The 22,562-nt window shown below is 47.3% G+C and overlaps 1 protein-coding gene across 6 annotated transcripts in view; it reads left to right on the top strand.

Annotated features, from left to right (window-relative positions):
- Nucleotides 1-3,540: 3,540 nt before the first annotated feature.
- ABTB3 (ankyrin repeat and BTB domain containing 3) overlaps nucleotides 3,541-22,562 on the top strand; it is a 183,611-nt gene continuing 164,589 nt past the window's right edge. For all 6 annotated transcript variants that reach the window (XM_051784570.1, XM_051784567.1, XM_051784572.1 and 3 more), the window contains exon 1: nucleotides 3,541-4,824. In XM_051784570.1, coding sequence (XP_051640530.1) covers nucleotides 3,864-4,824 — 961 coding nt within the window. In that variant the 5' untranslated portion in view covers nucleotides 3,541-3,863. The remainder of the gene's footprint in view (nucleotides 4,825-22,562) is intronic.

Genomic DNA, 22,562 nt, shown 5'->3' with positions numbered 1-22,562 from the left:
TTGCCTCTCTGTGGGGCAAGAGCTCCTGCTAAGTCCTTGCCAGGGGTCCTAATTCAGCTTGTTGCTGAAATCAGCAGGATGGAGCTGATGAGGGAAAAAGCGGGTGATGTGGCATCCGGCTGCCACGTGTTCTTCCCTCCCACTCATGCTGGAGGCACCACCAGTGCCTCCCTTCCAGCTGGCAAGCCGGTGGCCTCATTGCATCACTCATTCCCACTGCTTTTAGAGTTGTATGTGTTTGAGGAGCAACACCAGAGTCATCTCCCTGAGCCTGCTTGTCTAAACAGTTGGCAGCAGTCTCCCAGTGGCCCTGCAGGGACGATGCTACCTGATGCCAGCGCTCTGTTCCTTCTTTGATGGGTGTCTTCTTTGCAGCAGGCTGTACACATGGTGCAGCCCCAAAGGCTCCTGTGCCAGGGATGTGCATTTCACATCTGCTTTACTGCTACAGGATTACAGCCTTGCTTTGTAAATTAACCCCCTGTGATTAGAAACATTAGTACTCTGACTTCCCCAGCAATATAAGCAAGGCCCTCATAAGGCTTGCGGCTTGTTCCTAGCATTTGGAGATAGCACTGGGAGATCCTGCGAGTGCTGCTTTTGATCTGAGCTGTTATTGCAGTGGAGCACACTGAATTTTGAATACAGAAATTGCATGGAGTGGCCTGATCCTAAGCACACTCCTGTTCTGTCTGGCAGCCTGTTTGCTGTCATGTTTTTCCCTACTGCTGTCAAGAAGATGCGATTTGCAGGCAGTTGACAGGGCAGGGAAGGAAAGAATTTCGGCACTTAGTGCTCTCCCCGTAAAAATGCCAACTTCCCATTCACTTAAATTTGCCCTAAGCACCTTTTTAAAATGTGGCTCAATTTCCCTCTTTTAAACTTTTTTTTCTGGCACTTATCATCCCGCTATGGTACTTAATCAGTTGCTGTCTGAATTGTCTGTGAGGATAATTGATGTCCCTGTCTCCAACAAGCTGAAAATTGTTTCCACCCAGCCTTTGACATATAAAGGGACTTTGTTTTCTGCAGTGGGTGTTCTTGTCTAATAGGCAAATGACCCTGGCTGTAAGGCTTGCAGAGTGAAGTACAGCTGCAGACACCTGTCTTTCCTCCCAGGCCAGGAGAGGTGTGGTGCCCTTTCTGGATTAAAGTTAAAGACTGTCTCCACAGCTCATCCCATGCAGGCACTGGACAAGTTGCAGGGGTGCATTTGCCTCCAAACTGTTTGATCCTGTATTTTCCCAGGGCAGTTTAAAGAATGAGGTCACCCTGTCCAAGAAGCACTTTCCAAATAATGCTGAAACTCACTTCAGAATGCAAGAGCCAGGGTATCTGCACCTGAAAGGTGAAGTCCTTCAGGTACCAAAAGATCACTGGAGATCCAGGTTGGTCATGTTGAACTGATTTGAACTTCCAGCCCTTTCAATGAGAAGGTAATTAGTCTTTGGAAGAAATGAGTCAGAAGTTCTCACTGCCACTTTCGAAAGTTTAAACCAGCCTGATGCTGCTGACATGCCTGTGGTGTGCCCATGTGTTGCAACATCTTCTGAACTGGTAGTGTGACTGGGAATCAAACTGCCATGTGCAAGGTTGCTACTACAAAATCTCTAGTAAGGCCCAATGAGGTTTTGCTTTCTGAATTAAAATAATAAAAAAACCCCAACCTCTTTTGAAGTATAAACTGCCACTGAGTCAGCAATATGAATGTCTGAGTCTGCAAGGAGCCCGAGACAACTGTCCACTTCTCATTTATCCTCTGCATCTCAATGCATGGTTTATGTTGTAGCCTAAAAGTGATGCAGCATCTAAGACTGGTGCTGACCTCGGGAGCACCGGTATTTCAAAGGCTGGTGAACACACCACCCAGCTCACTTGTTTCATCCTCCTTGGATGCCCACCTTATGTCTATGTTAAGCTCTACAAACCAATTACTAGAAAACTTCCCAAACTTGAACTTTCCCCAAGTTTGACCTGCTGTCTGTCTCATGTACTCAGCATGCACAGTTGTGGCATTTTGTGAGAGCATAAGGACAGTCAGATGAATGGAGTTTGGTAGAAAAATAACTATCCCCAGGGGTTTAGTCCTGGTGGTGCCTTCTTCTCCTACCAAATGGAAAGGGGAATTTTGAGCAGTCACTGCACTGAGGTGCTGAAGACACCAGAGGGCTCTACTGCGAGATGTACAGCTGGATCTCCACGAAGTCCACAGGATTTTGCTCTCGAGGTATGCTCTCGTTTTTGATGAGCCACCCTTCAAGGCTGGCTGTTGCCGGCAGTGTGGGTCTCAGTGTCTTGCTTGGAACACAACAGTGCCTCAAGTTGTTCTTGTCCTCAGCTCTGCTATCTTTTATCAGGGTATGATGGTGTTTGGGAAATCTGTGGGAACCTATTGTGCATAGTGCATCTTGTGGAAGGCCCAGGGCTATGCTGAGACACAAGTTTTTGACAACACTTGATTTCATTTGGAAAGCAACCCCTTCTTGATGTTTTTGGTGGTGTCATAGTTCTCCTCAACCTGTTTGACAAATGAGCCTACCTGTAGTTGTCTTCGTGCCTTTCCTGTAGGAAACTGATGTTGGAGGAGTGCCAGGCTTGCTTGGATAGAGAAATCTCTTACACGACTTGCCTTGTCTGCTCAAAAATTTTGGCTGCCTCTTGTTGGCATGATAAAGAAATGCGTTTGCTAGGCTTTTATCCTTAAAGGGATAGAATTTCGCTGGTATTTTACGCTTAAAAGGATATAAGATTTCTTCATAACCAGAGCACACAAACATATACATTCTCAGTCTGTTGCCTGGGATCTTAGGCAACTCCTAATAAAGCTAAAGGATGGAAATGTAAGATTAAAATACATTAGTCAGGGATAAATTGTTTTATATTGCACAAAAAAAAATATCTTAGTATGGATAGGAAATGTGCCCTAAGCCCAGTACAAATCTTACTTGTCAAAGCCTTCGTGATACTTAATGGGTTAACGTCAAGAATGTCTAAGGGCTTTATTGTACTTGTTTTAATTACTTGGAAATTGCTCTTCCTGACTCCAGCGATGGCTGGGATTCTTACGTGGCAGTTTCTGCTCGATTTCAAAGCATCTTGACTGTCTGATGAGATGTGTGGAGTGCCTGCGCTCCCTGTCATTTGTTTATAGCGACATCAGGGATCTACTAGTGTGAAAACCCAGTGCGGGCTGGAGCGGGACTCCAGTTCGGGCGCGTGAGGAACGGCGGGGAGATCTAACAGAGACGTGCTTCACACCGTGCTCTTTCCAGACGCGGGGACATAGGACGCGGTGCGTGGGGACGCGGCTGGCCGCGCTCCTCCGGCTGCCGGAGTGGCCAGGGCCGGAGCGCCGTATCCCCGCTCCGGCGCGCGCACAGTCCCACCCCGGGGCGCTGCCCGCGGCCCCGCAGCCCCCGCGGGACGCGCCGGACGGGGCCGCGCCCCCTCGCGGCCCGCGCGGCCCCGCGGAGCCGAGGGGCGGGGCGGCCGGCACGGCGCCGTCCCATTGGCTGCCGGGCGCTGTGCTTTGCATGTCCCCGCCCCCACACCGCCCCATTGGCTGCGAGCCGGCGGCGCTTTGCATAGCACCGCCCCCCCCCGCCGCTGGCCGGCGCTGCGCTGCGGTGTCGGGCCGGCGGCGCAGTGCAGGAGCCGGAGTGCGAGCGGGAGCCGGGCCGGGAGCGGGGCTCGGCCGGCGGCAGCAGCAGAGCAGCACCGCCGCTTCGCTGCCGTCTGGCGGAACGGGGCGAAGCGAAGCGGCCGGCGGGTCACGCCGCGTCCCCCTCGCTGGTCTGTCCCCCCCCGCGTTCCCGTGAGCCGCTCCCCGCCCGGGTCCCGCGGGTGCAGCATGAAGTGCGGCGATGGCCCGGAGAGGTAAGACGGCGGTGAGGACGCTGGAAGACCTGACGCTGGACTCCGGGTATGGTGGCGCGGCGGACTCGGTGCGCTCCTCCAACTTGTCGCTGTGCTGCTCGGATTCGCACCCCGCGTACCCCTATGGAGGAAGCTGCTGGCCGCACCTAACTGACTCCATGCACAGTCGGCACAACAGCTTCGACACCGTCAACACCGTCCTAGCGGAAGACTCCGAGGTGCTGGACTGCGCGGGGCAGCAGTGCTCCCGGCTCCTGCCCGACCTTGAGGAGGTCCCCTGGAGCCTGGAGGAGGTGGAGGCACTGCTGCTGCCGCCGCCGCCGCGCCGGGAGCCGCGGGCGCCGGGCGCCGCCAGCCCCGGGAGCCGGGATGCGGCGGCGCGGCTCTCGACGCTGGTGAGCCGGGCGCTGGTGCGCATCGCCCGGGAGGCGCAGCGGCTGAGCCTCCGCTTCGCCAAGTGCACCAAGCACGAGGTGCGGAGCGCCATGGAGATCGTCCTGGGCTGGACGTTGGCGGCCCGCTGCACGGCGGCCGCCCTGGGCGCCCTCTCCCTCTACAACATGAGCAGCAGCGGCGGCGACCGCTTCAGCCGCGGCAAGTCGGCCCGGTGCGGACTGGCCTTCTCCGTGGGCAAGTTCTACCGCTGGATGGTGGACAGCCGCGTGGCCCTGCGCATCCACGAGCACGCCGCCATCTACCTCACGGCGGGCACCGAGAGCCTGTTCCGCGACATCCACGCGCGGGTCCTGGCCGGCCCTGCCGCCCCGCTCCCGCCGCCCGGCCGCCCTCCGGCCGCCGCCGCCGCCGCCCCGGCCGAGAAGGAGAAGGAGGGCGGCGAGGCGCCCCGCTTCACCCTGGAGGCGCTGGAGCAGACGGTCAACAACGACCCCGAGCTCTGGGGCTTGCTGCAGCCCTACCAGCACCTCATCTGCGGAAAGAATGCCAGCGGTGAGTGAGCGCGGCCGCCGGGCGGGACCGGGCGCCACCGACCACCTGTTGCGCCGGGCGGGCCCCCGGGCGCTGGGCGGGCCCCGCCGCCGCACCTGCCGCCGGGGATGGGGTGGCCGCGGAGGCAGGAGCGGGCACCGCGGCGCGGCTGCCCCTGCACGGCGGTGCCCGACGCGGGCAGGATGGAGGGGAGCTGCCGAGCATCCCCCGCCTGGCTCTGCCGGGGCTGCCCGCCCGCCCGCCCGCCGCGGAGGGGTGCGTGTGGGTTTAGGGGGCAGCCGGCCGGCGTGCCGGCGAGGGCTGGGTGAGAGACAGTGGTTCAGAGCTTCAGTTTTCCACAGGAAACGGCAGAAGCGCAGCTGAGCGCTCGCAGGCGAGATCAAACTTTGTTACATATGCAGTGGTTTGGCCAGCGATTGCGTGGTTGGCGCTGAAATGCAGTCTTTCTGGACAGATTTCATTCATGTTGCTGCATGTTTACCCAGAGCCTGACACAGATGCAACACGGTGATGCATCAACTTCCTGGACATTTTTTCCCTTCGCTTTTTAAGCGAAGAGTCCGATATTTTTAATAAGTTATCTTTCGATAGAGCAGCATTCCAAAGTTGACGTTTCTTGTTTCAGCTCCCTCTGTTTGTCAGGGAAGGGAAAATGGAACGAACCTAGTCTCGGGGAGACAGAGTTAAAATCGGGTGTTTTTTTTCCTTACCTTCTCATAAGCGTGCACAGGCACATGCAAACACTTTTATTAAGCTTAAATTCAAAATACCTGTCAAGCTGAGATGCAAATACTGGAGAAGGGGAGAGGAAGGAAACTGGGAGAACAAGGATAACTGGAAGCCTAGATCACGTCTACAGATAAGCCTTGTTAAGTTGTTATAGCCACAGAGGATGCATTACAGCTAATTATCTATTGTCTTAAGACACCTTCTATGCCATAAGAGACCCAAAGGAGGATGCCAAGTGGGAGCAAAAGAAAAGGGCAGATCCTTCTCCCTGGTGTAAATAGACGTGGTTTCGTTATATTCCTCTGGTGGTTTTACCCCAGCAGTGGATGTCCTCCCCAGAGGCTTCGCTGAACCTCCCCTCCAAACGCATCCGCAGTCGGGGGCTTGTGTTGCGGGACCCTCGCGTGTTATTCCGGCGCTGTCGCAGGCAGGCATGGCTTCCCAAGGAGTGCCACCGTTGTTTTTTTCCTTGAGTCTTGCTACTGTGCCTGTAGGTTTCAGATGGCACTGTGTTGCGTTTCTGACATTGCAGCACTGGCTGTGCAGGCTCCTACTGAGCCTTTCATTTTGTTTTGCGGCTCTCTCTAACTCCCTCTGTATCAGCTCAGTGGATTTAAATGAACTTCATTCTGACCCTCATTTATCTCACTTCTAGGGACTCAATACACAGTTTTCATCTCCATTTTGTTGTAGCTTTACCTGCCATGCATCTCCTTGGAGCTTAGTCCTGACTCGAGCAAATAGCATTTTTTAAAATTTTTGAATCAGACTCTAGCAAGTTGTCCATTTTGTTTTGCCTCTCTCGTGTGTCTCCCTGCTTCTCATGCAAATGACTGTAATGTTGTTTTGCTTTTTATCATCTTATACAATGAAGTTTGGCATCCTGTTAAATATATTTAGAGTTACAGGTGCAAGCAAGAGCCAGGCCATTTTTTACTGCTGTTTATGTTTATTTAGATTTAATCCAAGGGCGTGTTGCATGCTCTTAAGTACTTTCATGGCAACTAAACCAGCCATTAGAAACCTTCAAACACATCAGCCTGTTTCTTCACCAGTGAGATATATATCTGTTTATATAGTCCTCACCATTTTGATGTCTTGAGTGCTCCCTGGTTAGTTGCAAACGTTTCCTTCTCAGGCACTTAAAAAAGGTGGGGAAATCTGATGTGAGAGATTATTAGACCTGCTTGAAACCATTGGGGCAGTCTGTGGTAGGAGGCTTGGACTGCTGGAGCTACATCTCGGTATAGTGGCTTAACCACAAGCTCATCCTTCCTCTGTACTCAGTACTTGAAACACCATGATAATGCAACTTAATAGGTAACAGACTTCTCACATCTATCTACTCCAGGGGAAGAGACAGGTCTTGTACTCTGGAGGTTCAGTAAATTGGGATGTCGTTGCCCAGCTGGGTGGCACGTGAACACAGTGCAAGCACTGAAATCAGTGTGTTTGGTCCATCAGGTGTGAATGAGAAGTGATGGTGGGTCCTTTCTGGAAGTGCCATGGCTGGTATGAATTGAGTGAAGGTGGGGGATGGAAAGCAGTGCAAAAGCAGATTCCCTTGTCTGCAGGCAGGTTTCTGGGGGGAGAGGTGCTGTCTCTCTGGGAGGCAAACGTCAAACCTTTAATAATTTTCCAGGCTAAATCCAGCACCTTAAAGTCCACCCAGACATTGAAACAGGCAACCCGTGAAGATCATGGGATGCAAGTATGTGAGGAACATGAGTTTGCACGTGATGTAGTTCAAGATTGCTTTAATACAGTCTGTGAACACGAGTGTTGGGGAAGATGGTCTGAGAATCTGCAAGACACAAACCAGCCTTTCAGGGCTTCCTTGTAAGTTGTGGAGAGCGTTTAGTGGTTTCGGATGAGGTTTTTTAGCCTGATGTCATACTCGGTCATCTGGGAAGCTGCTGAATAAGAACAGTATTGCAAGATAACCTTCTCCTTCCTGTAAATGATGGTCATGCTCCTTCTGATAAAGATGTCTGAGCTGGTTCTTTCCATGGGCCCTTGAGCCTGTGGGTCTTCTTTTGGGTACATCTGGCCTGAACTTGTACAACTGCCTCAACGGGAGCCCTGCTCTCCAACAGGAGCCTGCTCATTCCTCTTGCAGGGTCGAAAGCCTGTGGATAAAGGTAGTGGCACTTCTTCATGGGTTGCAGGCAGCAGGACACATCTCCTTGATAAGCCTCTTGATAACCTCTTGTGTGGGACAAGGAATAGGGGTGACAAAGGAGAAGCAGGCAGTGCCATGGCAGCAATCCGCTGGAGTATGCCATCAGCTGCTGGCATATTGACTGAGCTTATCTTTCCGATTATTATATCTTAAAGAATAGACCTTAAAAGCACTCCGAGGTACTAATTTACACTCCACTCCCTCCCCCCCCCTCCCAAATTTTAACATCATGGTTGAATGAAAATTAAAAACTTCACGTTTGGGATTTCACTGACACTTAAATGTTTCAATTACGAGCTCCATCTGAACAGCACAGTACACGTTTTACATCCTATAACAGTTGCACAGAGTGTTATTTCCCTTGGAACAGTGGGAGCAAAATACTATATGCTCAATGAAAGGCAGTAAAAGCTGGCACCTCTGTGGTTTAAGCAATATTATTTTAGTTTCTTTATTGCTCATCAAACTCTTACTTTTAGGCCAGATCCAAGAATTGCTTTGAAATGAATGGGGAGTTTCCACAGGTCTTGGATTCAGTGCCAATCACAGGAGTAAGTCCATTTATGTTGTTTTAACAGGAAATGGCAAGTCCAAGTAGCACAAAGTCACCTACACTGTATTATGAAGGTCCTTTTTTACCAGGAGGAGGAATGGATTAGACAACACTTAGAGTTAAGAAAATGGGTTTTTCCTGTCTCAGTCTTAGGAGTCTCTTTATCTTATGTGGCAGGACTCATGGTGGGAAGGGCAGAGGTCTGGAGGGGCACAGACAGGGAGGTGGGGATCATGGGGAGGAATCTTCTGTGGAGCAGCCAGCATGCACAACTCTGCCTTATCTGTTTGTGTACAGTTTCTAAAAATAGTTATTTGGAACCCAACTGTGTCACTGTGGTTTCTTCCCCTTCTTAATACTATTTAGAGAAAAAGACACAACAACTAGTAAGAAACCCAGGATTAGGTCTGGCTTGGCTGACATGTGTCAGCTAACCTCAGTTTAACTTCAACCTCTTCTAATCCAGGCGAACTTCAGGGACTCTGAGGAAATGAGCAATACCAATATATTAGCACAGCTTAACCAAATCAGTAAATGCTTTTAAGTTTTGATACGTATGTATACATATGTGTGTATATATAGAGACCATACCTTTCTTTTACTGGAGAGCATACTGTTACTTCTCTGCTTTCTGTTGTAATTGTACCATTCAGGATGCCATTGTGGCTTTAGGGGCAATGTAAAAATCAATCTAAAACTTATTTCAGCGATGATGATAGAGGAATATTTGTGCATGAAATGGAATTTTATGCCGCCTTCTTGGGCTTTGTTTGAACTGTGATTTCAAGAACATCCTTTCCCCCCCATTATATTGCAATCATAGTTTTTGCTAGTAAGAAAATAAAAAAGGAATACAGTTCAAGTTTCTTATATGCGCCAGTATGTTATACTTGGAGGTCTTTGCTATTAACATTTTTCTCATCTGTTCCAGGGCACTTGAATCCCTTGCCAAGACGTTGACATAAGTGGTGGTGCAACAAATGATGTGTATTTTTTACTTGATTCTCTTATCTGTTAACCTCCCAAGCAAACTTCCACAACCTCTCTGAACAGGTTGAGAATTTGTTCCCTCCCTGCTCCAAACTGCAGAAGGTTGTGCCTGTTTGTGATTTGTGGCCGGTGATGCCGGTGAGCTGGGATGGCAGTGGGAAAACTGTGTTCCTTCTCTGTAATGGGGTGAGTTACTTGAACAGCTGGTGTTGGCAGAAGCGAGACAGAAGGATAATCAGCTTGTTGAAGACCTGTGTTGCCTTGAGAGGATACTTTGAGAAGGAACAGTGTTGGGATTGGGAAATAGAGACCCAGTGGGAGGTTGAGGTTTGACTGACTGGCTGATGAATGTTTGTTTCCCTCTGGATGTTTTGATTCATATAATTGTTTCAGTTATGAGTATAACATAAAAAAAAATAAAAATCCTAGAAATGGTTATACTAGAAGCACCCAGAATAATCATAAAGCTGATGTTTGCAATATGATTATTCTCTTTGTCGTGTTGGAAAGTACCTTAATAGCATTTATAGCCTTGGCCACGCCAGGGAGTTTTTGGGCTGCAGCTACATTGCTTAGTTTCTGATGTAAATGAGTTTTTGGAATAATGGTTGGGAATTGTGACTGTGTGTGTATAAGGAGCGTGTTAGGAGAATAACAGTGTAATTTTAGCAGTATATTGGGTTCCTGGCTTCTTTGCTGAATGCTGACAGGCTTCATGTAGTCTTTCAGCTGTCCTGTGAGCCTGATGACATAAGGCACAGGTGAGCATAAGGGACAACTTTGGTCCTTTTCCTAATGCTACTGCAAATGCTCTTTCTTCTGTCACTGCTCAAGGTTAATATAAATGAAAAAGACACCACACTTAGTGTGTTGGTGTTTCTGCAGTGCATGACATACCAAGCAGATGGTTATCAGTCATTAATCTTCAATGTTGTCCAGAGTAAATACCCAGTAATGCAGTGGCTGGGGACATCTACTGCCTGAACCTTTTCTTCCTTGTTCTGGTCAGGGACTGGGTTCTCCTAGCTCAGAAGTTGGAAGAAAAACTTTATGGTCTTCCTCTCAGCTTTCCTCTATTAAGGTGTGAAAGGAGATAGCCCTGCTTGATTAGATGACACCAGAGGAGGAGGGAGCTGTTTCCTGTAGCTGATTTTTTCCAATGCTCTCATCTCCCAAACCTGTTGTATGATCTTCATTGTGTGCATCAGTGCCTGTTCACTTTCCCAGTCTCATCCTGGTTTCAGTGTTTTCCTGCTGCCTTTCTCTGTCTCCCGGGGGGGCTGTCTTGTCCAGCCTCAGCAGTGGTGCTGTCCCGCCAGTCTCTCCATCCCAGCACTCCCACTCATGGCTTTGTCTGCAGGATGTTTTCTTTTGTCCAGAGCACAGGATGCTTCAGCAAGGCATAAGGAAAAAGTAGGGATTGCTTTCTTTTTTGCTCTTGTCCTTGTTTACTTCCTGACTGAAAACATATTGCACCATACCCATATAAATCAGTAATTGTAATTGTTATTCATCTGGTAAGTATTTTCAAAGGTTTTAAAAGATGTACAGATGAAGTCAAAATGACCCCACGGCTTGTATGGCCAGCTTAACCTTTGGTTACCTCTCCAGAGGTGTTCAGTTGGGCAGCCTGAAAAAGACCACGGACACTATAAAGGACTATGCCTGCTGAAGCCTCACATGGGGCTCTTGGTCCATCCTCACTTTCAGGGATTTCCTGCAACAAAGAGTTTCTATCAGTGACCACATTTGTCTGGCAGCACGTAAGTTTCCCATTTTTCCCAGAAGGTAATATAGCAATCCTGCTGTTGTGGGCTGTGAGGAGATACAATCTGATGGCCAGTCACTCTTGGCCATCAGATTAGGCCAGGAGGCTGCATCTCTCCCCTGTAGAAGCAGAAGAGAGGAGGCTGTTGGTCAGGTGAAATGAGTCAGTGAGAAGGCAGCTGTCAGCTCATTCTGACAGCAGGAGTAAGGGGCATGTTTCTGGGAGCAGCTGAAGAACAAGGAACCATCGATGTGGATCAGTTCAGCAGCATGGATGGGGCACAGGCACTTGTGCTGACACCTTACTGAGGCTTGTCTCAATTATTTTAATTAATTTAACCTGATATGCTGAACTGATGCTTTTGATCCTTACCATGGCAGTTTGTGGGTGAGGAAAAAGTTGTACAGCATGGAAAAAGTTACAGGACATGACCGTTTCTTGGGCTCTGTTGAAGAGGTGCCTGTTATCTTGATGGTATTTTATTCTCTTCCTTGATTTCTAGGCTGAATTCATAGTAAGCAGTACCATTTTTTTGTGTAATCATTCCTGGAAACAACCCAGGAGGTTTTATAATATGGTAAGAGGGCTGTTGGCATCCTGCAGTAACTACATGGACCAGCTGAAATGGTGCTCAGGACACTTGAAGTTTCCCACGGTGATTATCTTGGCTCATCACTGATAAGGAAAAGAAATTGGCTTTGACTCGATTTAAACAATACTGAATTGGTAATAAGGAACAGGAAGAAAATTAGACCCCATGTACCAACAGACCTCAGGATGGGTGATTGTTCCCCTGATATGAATCAAGCTGGCAGAGGTGGATAAGGGAGGAAGGACTTGTTCTCCCCAGTTGGTTCAAGGCCATTTAAAAGTACTGTGTTAAACCTGGTGTAAATCCACCTGCATTGGCGGTGTGTGGCTGACTTGTCGGTGAGTCTGACAGGTCTGCCTGGTGGGGACTTCGCTGGTGTCATGCTTGGGGACTGGGTTCTCCTGACTGTTGTGCTTAAGGCAGGGATGGATGTTGATCCTTCAGAAGATACATGGAAGCACAGGAGACAGGTATAAGCTCTTTCTCTGGTGTGGTAAGGCAGCTGAAAGCGAAAGTGCAGGGAGGGATCAGTGCTGCAGGATGTGTGGGAGGCCGGGATGCTCGCCAGGAGATAGGAGCACATGGAGGCGTTGCAGCTGAGCTGTGAGGGACTGGTAATACCTCTGGGTCAGCAAATTCACAGCCTTACGTGGCTTTTCCAGAGCTCTTATGTGGATAGATCTTGCTCATGTGAACAGCACATGGACTTCACGCAACCATAAAGGTTTTGGGACAGGCTGGTGAGTGAGCAGAGGAACAGGAACCCCCGAGAAGATTAGAGAAGAGGCCTCTTCAAGGATGCAATTTCTGTCCTCAAGTGCTGTGGAGTAGCACCTGGGCCTGCAAGAGTCCGAGGCTTTAAAATTAATAAAACCACCCTGTTTTTAAATGTCGCTGCTGTGAAGTATTGCTCCCAGGTGGGGGAAGTGAACAGGGCCAGGGTTGCAGCAGAGGTATGGTGAATGCATTTGCATTTTCGAGTCGGTCAAATTATTGAAGGAAACTTTGCATCCCGCAGTGTTTTGCAGTTTCTCTGGCCCTGTAGTAGCTTTGGATAAACACTGTTGGGCTGTAGTGCCTTTGCTTTTATGTATTGTGTTTGGCTGTGAACGAGGAGTGCTTTTTCTTGCAAAGAGCTGAGCAAGTCTTGCAATCCCCTCTCTGGGATGTTACCTGGCAGGGGTTTGAAAAAATAGATTGTGGGGCTGTGGGCCGTATGTACTCCTCACACTGCAGGTCCTTTGCCCCACATGAAGCATCTTCACTTCTCTGTCACCTGTAAGCAGTGAAAGTGGCTGGCAGCAAGGCAAGCTGCTGCCAGGGAGGTGGACCAGATGCCTGGGAACTGATTCTGGACCCCCAGCCCTTCAGTGGGAAGTGCTGCCAGCAGAAATGAGAGATTTGAGAGGTTGGAGTCATTTTGGGTACCTCCTGAGATGCTTTTTTGTGGAGAATGCTAAGAAGATTTATTTTCTGTAATTCAGGGGCTTTTCTTTGCATGCCAGCATATCACAGAAATTAGCTTGACTGAATCATTCACTGTAAGTCTGGATAGTAGATTATTTTACTCTGGGTTGCAGTATGGAAAGACCACTGCTAGGGTCTAGGTGCAGCTATCTCTGATGCTGCTGTTTCCCTTGATGCTTATAAAATAAGGATCACAAAACTCAGTACTTCAGAAAAAGTATCTTTGTGCTACTTCTGTTATTTTCTCTAGTGTACATTTTGTGCAGAGCAATATATGATACAAGGTGTTCCAAAGGTACTGGTAAACTCATTCCTGTAGTCCTTGCTTGGGCAACATTCCCAGTGATTTTGGTGGTAAGGGCAGCCTGTCAAACACCAGGATAAGCTCTTGCATTTGGTAACAAATTAAAGAAACTCCTGAGTCAAAGCTGTAGGCCCAGATTTAGTTTTGCTTAAGATAAGCTCTTCCAAAATTGAAGATGAGTATCAGTACTTCAGTGCAGATAGTTATTCCTAATTTGAAAGGATTTTTTTCCCATTGTTTTACTGATTAATGGTGTTCAGCTTTAAAGACTGCTCAGCGCAGCCTGTGAGGCCCTGTGCTACCTGGCTAGCCTATTTCCGCTGGCCCACATAAGAAAAATCCTAAAAATAGTCCAGCAGTATAGGATTTCAAAAGTAAATTAGATTTTAAAAATAAGATGTTCAGTTTAATTATCTGACATGCTCTCAGTAAGAAGCAGAAGGAGTTCAAAATATACATGGAAAAAACCCCAATCCCAAACATAGCTGTCCCTCAGTAGTTAGGACGTGCTGTTGCTTTGCTGTTGTGCTTTACCTGTTAACTAGGTCTTCATTATACAACGTGCTCACAAAAGGATTGACTTATGCATCAAATGTTTTTGGAGAGTGAAAACAGTTTTGCAAGCTGAGAGAGTACAGGGGCAGACACCAGTAATGTGTGGACTATTTTTAATGAAAAGTTCCTGCCTGCGTGAATGCATACGACACCTTGCTTCCATCTTAAAGAGCATGTTTGGTAAACGATGGGTAAGACAAGGAGGAATAGTTTCAAATGTTTTACAGGTTTAAATGTAGGAATGAGATTAACACCTGTATAATGTAGAGGATGCCGAACTTAGGTAGCAATGTTCTCGCAGCAGAAAGCTGGGAGCCAAGATAAGTGAGTCGGTGACGCTGTCTGTCTGACATGCATCAGCAGTTAAAATGTGGTGGCTGAATGCTTCTAAAGCAAGATTAAATACAACAAGAGAAAAATACCCTAGCCAAAGCTTATTCTCCCTTAAGCGTACAGACAGTCTAATTGATCTTCAGGAAGGATATGGGCTGTCACCTCTCTTCAGCACATAGAAACTGCATATGCGTGGGATAATTGGCAGGTTTTATAAGGAGACCTGTGGTGATGAGAGCCCTCAAACCACCAGAGCAGATGGGGATGCTGATGTCTGCCGACTCTGCCTCCTCTCTGCTGACCAGGGATGTCATGGGGAGAGAAAGGCATGAGATGGAGCTTGAGGTTGTGGAGAGACTCGAAGTTATCAGGTGGATGGAAGAACACTGCCTTATCAGGGCTTGTGAGGTTCTAATTACAGACTTCATGAGGTGTGAGGCAGGAGCTGGTGAGTCACAAAGTGTTTTCTAAGGTTTTGGACTGGCCTTGGATGCTAAGGCGTCAGCCACTATTGCGGGTGACTTCTTTCATTTGGAGGGGGAAGGCACAGCCAAGGCAAGGTTTTGTTTTGGATGTCATCCTGTAACCCTTACCCCTACCTTTGTCACTTTGAGATTAGACAGCTCTGATTTGCCCAGCCTAGGGCTATGCTTTGGGACTCCCTGGGGTTTACCTGGAGTGCTGCTGCCTGCTTAATAGCTGCTCCTCCTGCAAACAGTGCAAACACACCCAAACTGTGAAACTGGCTACAAAACTGGCTGCTGAGCAGATTTAGACCTGTACCATTGATTGCTTGCACAATCCACGTTGCATACTTCTGACAGTGCTGGCAAGACATTCCCGTCTGGAGTGGTGTGGAGTGGTGTGGGCACACTGGGGTCTTTAGGGTTGGGATTCACACATTTTGTGGTGTGATAGAGTCTGAGTTGGATGAGCCTCTGGAGAAAACATCCTTTTTGGGAGCAAGAACAGCATTTAGAGGGAAGAGGGGTTAGGAAAATGAGGACTTATTAGTTTACTCCCTCCCTTGACTGTGACTTGAGGACCATCACTGGGATGAGTTCTGATCTTTGTGCCTGTGAAGATTTGTAGTGCTGCTGGCATTGCATACATGCTGAAATAGTTGTTGATATTTAAACAGGTGAATGTTGGCCACAGTATAAGGAAAAATGAGAACAGTTCAGTACCCTGCATCCTCTGAGCCTGGAGTAATTTGTTCAGTTTTAGTAGCCTGATTTCCAGAAAGAACAGAAAAAATAGTGGAAAAGATAATGAAATTTGGAGGCCCCCAAGGGGACTGTTTCACTGTGGTTATAGTCAACTGGAGTGGTGTTATTTGGCCCAGAAAGAAGGCACCCAGGGAGAAGCTATGATTGCACCATGCAAGGGAGTGAGTGGCAAAGTGGGAACTGAGCAGCTGCTGAATTTTTTGCAGAGAGCCAGGATGCAACACTGAAGGAGTAAATATAAAGTAACTCTTATTTTCACAACATGTATTGGGGGTTTGTGGAGCTGTATACTGGATGGAGTGATTGGGAAACAACGTGCTGAGATTATGCACATGGAGACTGTTTCTAAAGATTATATTAATACTCCATCTTAATAATTGCAGTGGAAGTACTGGTTCATGTTTTAGCCAAAGCTTTACTTTTTCCAAATGCCTTGGACAGCTTTCCCAGGCATTCTGGAAGATGTGATGGGTGTTCCTGACCTCTCTGCTTCAGAGCCATTTGCTGCTGATGGGCACTCTATAAACTGAGGCTACTTCCTGCAGTATCCCACGAATAAACTTTATTCCTTTCAGTAGTCCTGTGGATGAGTAAGAGCTCGCTGTTCTGAGCTCCTTTCACGATAACTTCTCTAGGTTTTCGTTTGCGATTTTGGCATGGGCAAATCTTCCTTCCATGGGTTTCATATGTGCTCTCTTCGTTAGGAGTGGTGACCTTCTGGATACAACTCCTTTTCTTTCCCCTTAACTTCAAAGAACTTCAGTATTTATGTAAGCTGCTTGCTTGCTAATTTACTGCTTTCTGGCATAATCTCTCTCGAATGCCTTTCTGAAAATAGTCTGTCCAGATGAAGTAAAAATATTCACAGTTGAAGTAGAATATTTAGAAATAGCTGTAATTTTAAGTTGTATCAAACTGAAACCCAAGCCTTTGCATGTGATTAGGACAGGTGTTTTAACTTTTTTTGCAGCTGTTTTTTAGGTTAACTGGAATTTTTGACCCACTGGGGAAAAAACCAACCAAACAAACAACAAAACCACTGAATTTGGCATCAGGGCTATAGTGCTGTGAACTTGGTGTAAAGCAGAAAGAAGAATGCAAAGCACCACTTCATTACACTGGATTGTTGCATCAATAATGTAGTAATGTAATGTCTTGGAGGGAAAATAATGGGCTCTAATGATGTAACCAGTGTGTTCACTGATACTGTAGCACAATTAATTGCGGCTTTCTTGCAGTTAAGTGCTGCAAACAAGTTCTGTTAAAAGTGGATGCAGGGCATTTGAGCTTAACTTCCTCCGCCCGAGGAGATCATCCCCACTCTCTTGGGATGACCCACAGAAAACTAAAAATGGGTCTCATAATTGAAAATGATGGGAGTGGGTTTCCTTGTTCATCATGTAATGGCTAGTGCATCATAGGCTGCTGCTTTACTTTCTTAGACCTGTGTTTTGTGCCTCTCTGATGACAGTGGGGACTGAGGTGGGGAAGAAGTGCCATGGAGGGGCTGTGGACTTCAAGGCTTTGCCCTCGTGTCTCTCCCGATGGGATTGTGGTTAACCAGGACCGAGATCTTGGTTGGAGGTCTGTCATCTTTCTAACATCACTGAATTTGTCTGAGAGGCTGGTAGTGCTTGCCTGAGCACTGTGCACTCTGGGAAGGGTTTGATCTCACTGAGAAAGGCAAGTGGTGGCCCCTTCTGTGGTACCCAGGCATGATGTGGGGAGAAGGCCCTGAGGGAAGGCTGAGCAAACCATGAGGCAGGATGGACTACTGAGACAGAGAGTAGACTCCACCCTTTATTCAGTTGTGGCCAAAACTCAGGGGTGGAGGTTGGCTTCATGTTTGGGTTGGGTTGATGAGTGCTGTTTCTTTGCATCATTCAACACACTCCTATGTTGCTTCTCCAATGTGTGACAAAAGTTCAGCTTGCTACCAGTCTTCCCTTCCATGGGTCAAAATGATATAACCTCTCCTGGATCTCTGGTTTCCATAACACTTGCAGTTGTCAGTGGCCATCCCTTGTGCTGTAGTCCTTGGCTAGAATTGGTGGAAAGCTACCCTTCAGCTGGAAGGTTGCTGGGGGATAGTGGAGGAACTGGCAGGCACATGCAAAAATGTATGAATGTATTTGCTTAGAAACTAGGTAAAAAGTGGAAGTTCCAATTTTGCAAGAATTTTGAGAAATAGGTCTGCATGTGCTCATTCATATTTTTTGTGAACTCATCGAACAGTCATGCTCTTGTCATGTACGGGACACACAAACTTACAGGAACTGCAGCTCTGGCTCCTGATATCGTGATTTATAGGCACCCCCAAGGATCCTGATGTCTTTGGCAGGCAAAGCTTTTGCTGGTTTTGTATTGGTGGACTCCGAGATGTTTTCCTGCTTTCTTTGCTATATATTATTGGGGGGTGGGGTGGATAAGAATAGGAAGCAATAAATTGCTTAATGTACTTTATAGTGGACTTTTGTCCCCCACTTTGAAACTGATTAGGATGTTCAGGAAGAGATTTTAAGTGACAGTTTTTTGTTGGAAGATTTCTTTCCTGATACGAAATGAAAGAATGGTTCAGTTTTATCTTTTAATTTGTTATAAAAGAACCCAGATGATATATTTAATCATATTATAACCACACGCTTTCAAAACTGTGTTTATCTGATCTTTTTGCCACAGAGAATAATTGGTTTATACAAAACTAAGTATTTTCTGGTAGCAGGTTACTTGCTTTTAAATATGTATGTTGCAGCTTTTCTTTAAAAAAGATTGTGCCAGAGAGAGGTCATACTTCAGTTCACACAAGTGACAGCGAGCATTTAAAAAGTGGGACACTGCAAGTAGCACAGAGAAACAGTCCTAGGTATCCATGTGGTTTGACTGGGACTTACTGGGAAGTTTCACCATTTACTTTCCTGAGAAGAGGAGCTCTCCCTTTCACGGGGATGTGCAGTAATTTTGCTGGTAGCACTTTCTGTTAATAAACATTTACCTCATTACCTGAAGGTGCTATGTACAGACAGACATTTAGTGTATTGTAGACTACTTGTAGCCATAAGTCCCCAAGGGAATGGCAAACTAATAGTAGTGGTGAAGCTTCCTCCCTGAGAACAAGGGGGTGCTTCTTATGTGCTTGGGCCGTGGGCCAGGCTTATTTTTTCTTAGATTGGCTACATGAATTTGGTGTCAGCTTTCTTCCAAAGAGTACAAAATCATAATTTATTTTATTTATAGAGCTCTGTGATTTATACCCTGAGATATGTCTCAGTGGTTTCAAATTACAGAGAAGGATGGAAATACTGGCTGATTTTTCCCTGCCCTGTCTATAGATTTTTAGCAGCAGGTCCGAGCCTAAAACTCCGCAGCTGGTAATGAAAGCACAGTTTAGTTTCATGGCCTCGAGTATTGCTGTAAACCTTTTTGAAATTTCTGCTTCCTAATATCTGATGAGGACATCCTGCAGTGATCTTCCTTAGGCTTATCATTATTGTGAGGGAAAGTGTTCTTCAGTTTCATTTAGGTCAAATATATCATTAGGCAGATCTGTTTGTTGAAGAGTGGAAAAGTTCCATTGAAGTCAATATAACTGTGTTTTTAAAAAAAGGGGAAAAAAAGAACAAAAGAAAAAAATCAATCCACCAAATGAGTCTGTGACCTGGTATCTTCTCAAGTTATTGAGGGCTGACCTAGAAAAGATGTATACATACTTGTGTTAATCCCCATGTTTTACTGTGGTTTCTATTCCTGAAGTGTGCTTGTTGGAGAAAAACATCTTATATTTGAACTTCTCTCCTTAGACAGTTTTCAATGATACCAGCCTTTCTGTCTGAAGCACTGCTGTTGATGGAAGCTGTCCCTACAACACATACGCTTGAAATGCCTCAAAATGAATGCCTGGTGGGGACATTAGCATGCAGTATGTCACTGCTTTGCCATGCCACCCATTCGTCAGGGCAGCTTAAGGGACGGTATCCAGATCTAGCAAATATGCTACAGCCTGTTGCCATCAGGTTGCCCAGTGCCTTCTCCTGGTGAATGCGGGCAGTTCTCTGGCAGGGGATGGTTTCAGGCAGTCTTGCTGCCTCTGGGTGCTGGATAAACTGTCAGCTAGTGCCAATTTGCCCCTTTTTTACATGTGTAAATGTGCTGTTGGGAAACACCACCTCCCTTGAGTATGCAGGAGCCAACCTTTTACTTGTGCAGGTATTTCAGTCTGGGAATGTTGAGATCTGCTGTCAGCTCGCTCTTCATACGGGAGAACACCAGTGGGCAGGTGCTGGAGGTAGTTTGATGCTGCTTGTTTTGGTGTACCATCAGCTGCCTGACTGTGGGAGCTTTTTCCCCAACTCTTGGGAAGCTGGAAGGGATGTAAAGTAGGGGTGGGTACTGCCTTCACATATGGAAATGGTACATCTCCTGGCATGCCCGACCTGGCTCAGTGCCCTGCACCAGCCCTGGGATCTGCCAGGTGGAAACTGTGCAGAGATGCTGGGGAGTTGTTAGGATCTCTGTGCTCCCCTTTTTCTTAGCTGTGAGTCTGGGGATGCCAATGGGCTGTTAAGGAGTCGCTCTGGTTGGTGTCTAGCTCTCTGTGAGCAGAATGCCCGGCTTTAATCTTTTCAAGGACAGTATCATGAAAGCCTAGTAGAAAGCAGAAGTTTAAGTGCTTTGACTTTTTGATCTCCCTTGCAGAGCCAGACTGCTCCTTTCAGCCCCATGCACTGAGTCTACAGTCACTTCTGAAGCCTAGTTGATTCCAAAGACCTGGAGCCAAGAAGAGGGTCTTTAGAAGCCTTTCTGCTCAGGGGGGTGACCTTTGCTGCCAGCACCGTCTCCTCCTGCTTAGCAGTGCTGGGAGGCTGGTACAGTCCTCTGGGAGGTTCTCTCAGGAGGTGCGTGAACTCTGAATGTTTTCTGAGACTGTAGCAGGGCCTCTGTGCAGCAGCTGGTCACATTCGGAAACTCTGCACCTTTTTATGGCAGCAGAGGGAACCAGAAGGCTTAACAAGTCCTGTTGGCTCCTCCAGAGAAGGAAGGAGGGATTTATGGTCTTTATATAGAAATAATAAAAAGCCAGATATGTTTTCTGACTTGTGCGAAGTGAATGTCTGAACTTGGTGGAAACTGAGGAGAGATTTGTCTGCTAGCATTGTGTGCTATCCTGCATGCACATAAGTAATTCCTTGAGAGAAAGTAAGAGTTAGGGGAAGTGGCAAAGGGTAGATCCCTGCAGGAGTAGCAATTTACTGCTCTGTGGAAACATGAATCACTGCCCCTTCTGTTCTTGCACACATACACTGAACCTTGAAAGACACTTGGAACTTGAACAATGTTTCAAGCCACGATGTCTATCCAGAGAAAAATACATAGACAAGAGGGAATAACCTTGCTCTCCTGAGAAGGTGCCATTTGGGTGTCAGGATCAATACCAGTTCCTGAAGCAAAACAGACAGACAGACTCTTTCTTCCCTTGCAACATATCATTACTCCTCTCTGGAAAGGGCATGTGCCTGTGGTGAAGGTACGATGTTTGCATTGCATGGATATGAATTTGACTGAAATTTAAATGTCCACATTTGTATTTGATTGATTGCTGTCTGCTAGCCAGCAGCACTGTGGAAATTAAGAGATCTGTTTGACCAACTAAATTTAATCTCAGTTTTGATTGCTCTGGAACGCTGCTGTGAGTGGCTTCCATACCCACTGAGCACCTCCCCAAAATGTGGGTAACAGATGTCTGAGATCACATCTTCAGTGGGGCCAGCTGTTGATATGCCTCAGAGGAAAATACGCAGTTGTTAGTTGCATGGGTTTGGCAAATGATACTGTGCTGCCTGCATTTGAAAACCTGGATCAGCATCTGCCTCCATGGTTTGCTTGCAAGGTGTTGATGGTACCTGAGGCAGTGCTGCTCCACCCCCCTGTGGTACAGCTTCAATGGGTACAGAGTCAGGCCTGTAGCAGATAACAATCGTCAGCAAGCAGTGAGGGTGTACCGTGAATTTGGAATTATTTGGTCCTTGCAGTATTTCAGTGACGTGCCTGTAATTGTTTCTTTAGTCGTTGTAGATGTCTGTGTGATTTGTGATCTGTAACAAAAGACAAGGGAAGCAGGAAGGAGTGAATAATGTTCCTGTGACAAAAGTACTGGCTGAATTCCTGTGCAGAGTGAGTTCTGGAGGCTCCTTGCAGTCCTCTTCTGTCACCCTGCCCCAACTGAATTCCATGGGAATTATTTTCCCTCTGTCTTGCTGTTCCTCAAGTAGTGGCTGTATCTTGAGTCAGATAATCCCATGTTTCTTGTTAGGATGGTTCTGGACCAACTACAAGTCTGCAGTTGAGGTTAGAGTGGGTGATATGATATTAGGTGCTGCCCTCTGCCCTGTTCACTCCTGCCTCGTCCTCGTCCTCAAGGCTAGGTTGTTTTTTGAGATTGAAACACAGAACAGGGGAGGATAAAACCCTTCCACCCATATATAATATAGTCTCTGTAGAGCAGTACAGTCAAAATGCACAGTGTATCTGCTGTGTGGTTCTCCTCCCACTCCTATAAGGGTGCCTGGAGGGAAGGATCAGGGTTGTGTGGTGCCCTGAGAGATTGTAGCAAATCTGTTCAGTGTTTGAGAGCTTCACCAGTTCTCAAGGCTGGTTGCTTATTTTTACCCATGCATATGCTGCAGGAAAACAAGAAGTTTGGCTTCTGAAAGGCAGGCATTTCTACAAGTGAATTGTCTTCCCGGCACCCCTCTCTTACTTCAATGCGTAAATAGTGGAGGCGAAAGCAGCGTTGAAAAGCTATCAGTGGGTGCAGAAAGCATATGAAAGTGCTTTCCCCTGTACTCAACAGTAACAGGAGCTGGAGTGCATTTGACTGGAAGTGATAGCGGCAGCTGCCTCTCCCAGTGCTCCTGTAGTGATGTCCCTTCTGCAGTCAGTCATCCAAGGCACGCTGTGACACAGCCTTTTGCCTGCATCAGTGTTATATACCTTCCCAGTGATGTCCAAGGCAGTACTCCCAGGCTCTCCCAGCGAGCAG

The sequence above is a fragment of the Manacus candei genome, unplaced genomic scaffold, assembly GCF_025592945.1.
Source record: "Manacus candei isolate 608988 ecotype Guabito, Panama unplaced genomic scaffold, ASM2559294v1 h1tg000018l, whole genome shotgun sequence".
Lineage (NCBI taxonomy): Eukaryota > Metazoa > Chordata > Aves > Passeriformes > Pipridae > Manacus > Manacus candei.
Note: the sequence above shows the minus strand (reverse complement) of the source record. Positions and strands in the feature narration are given on the sequence as shown.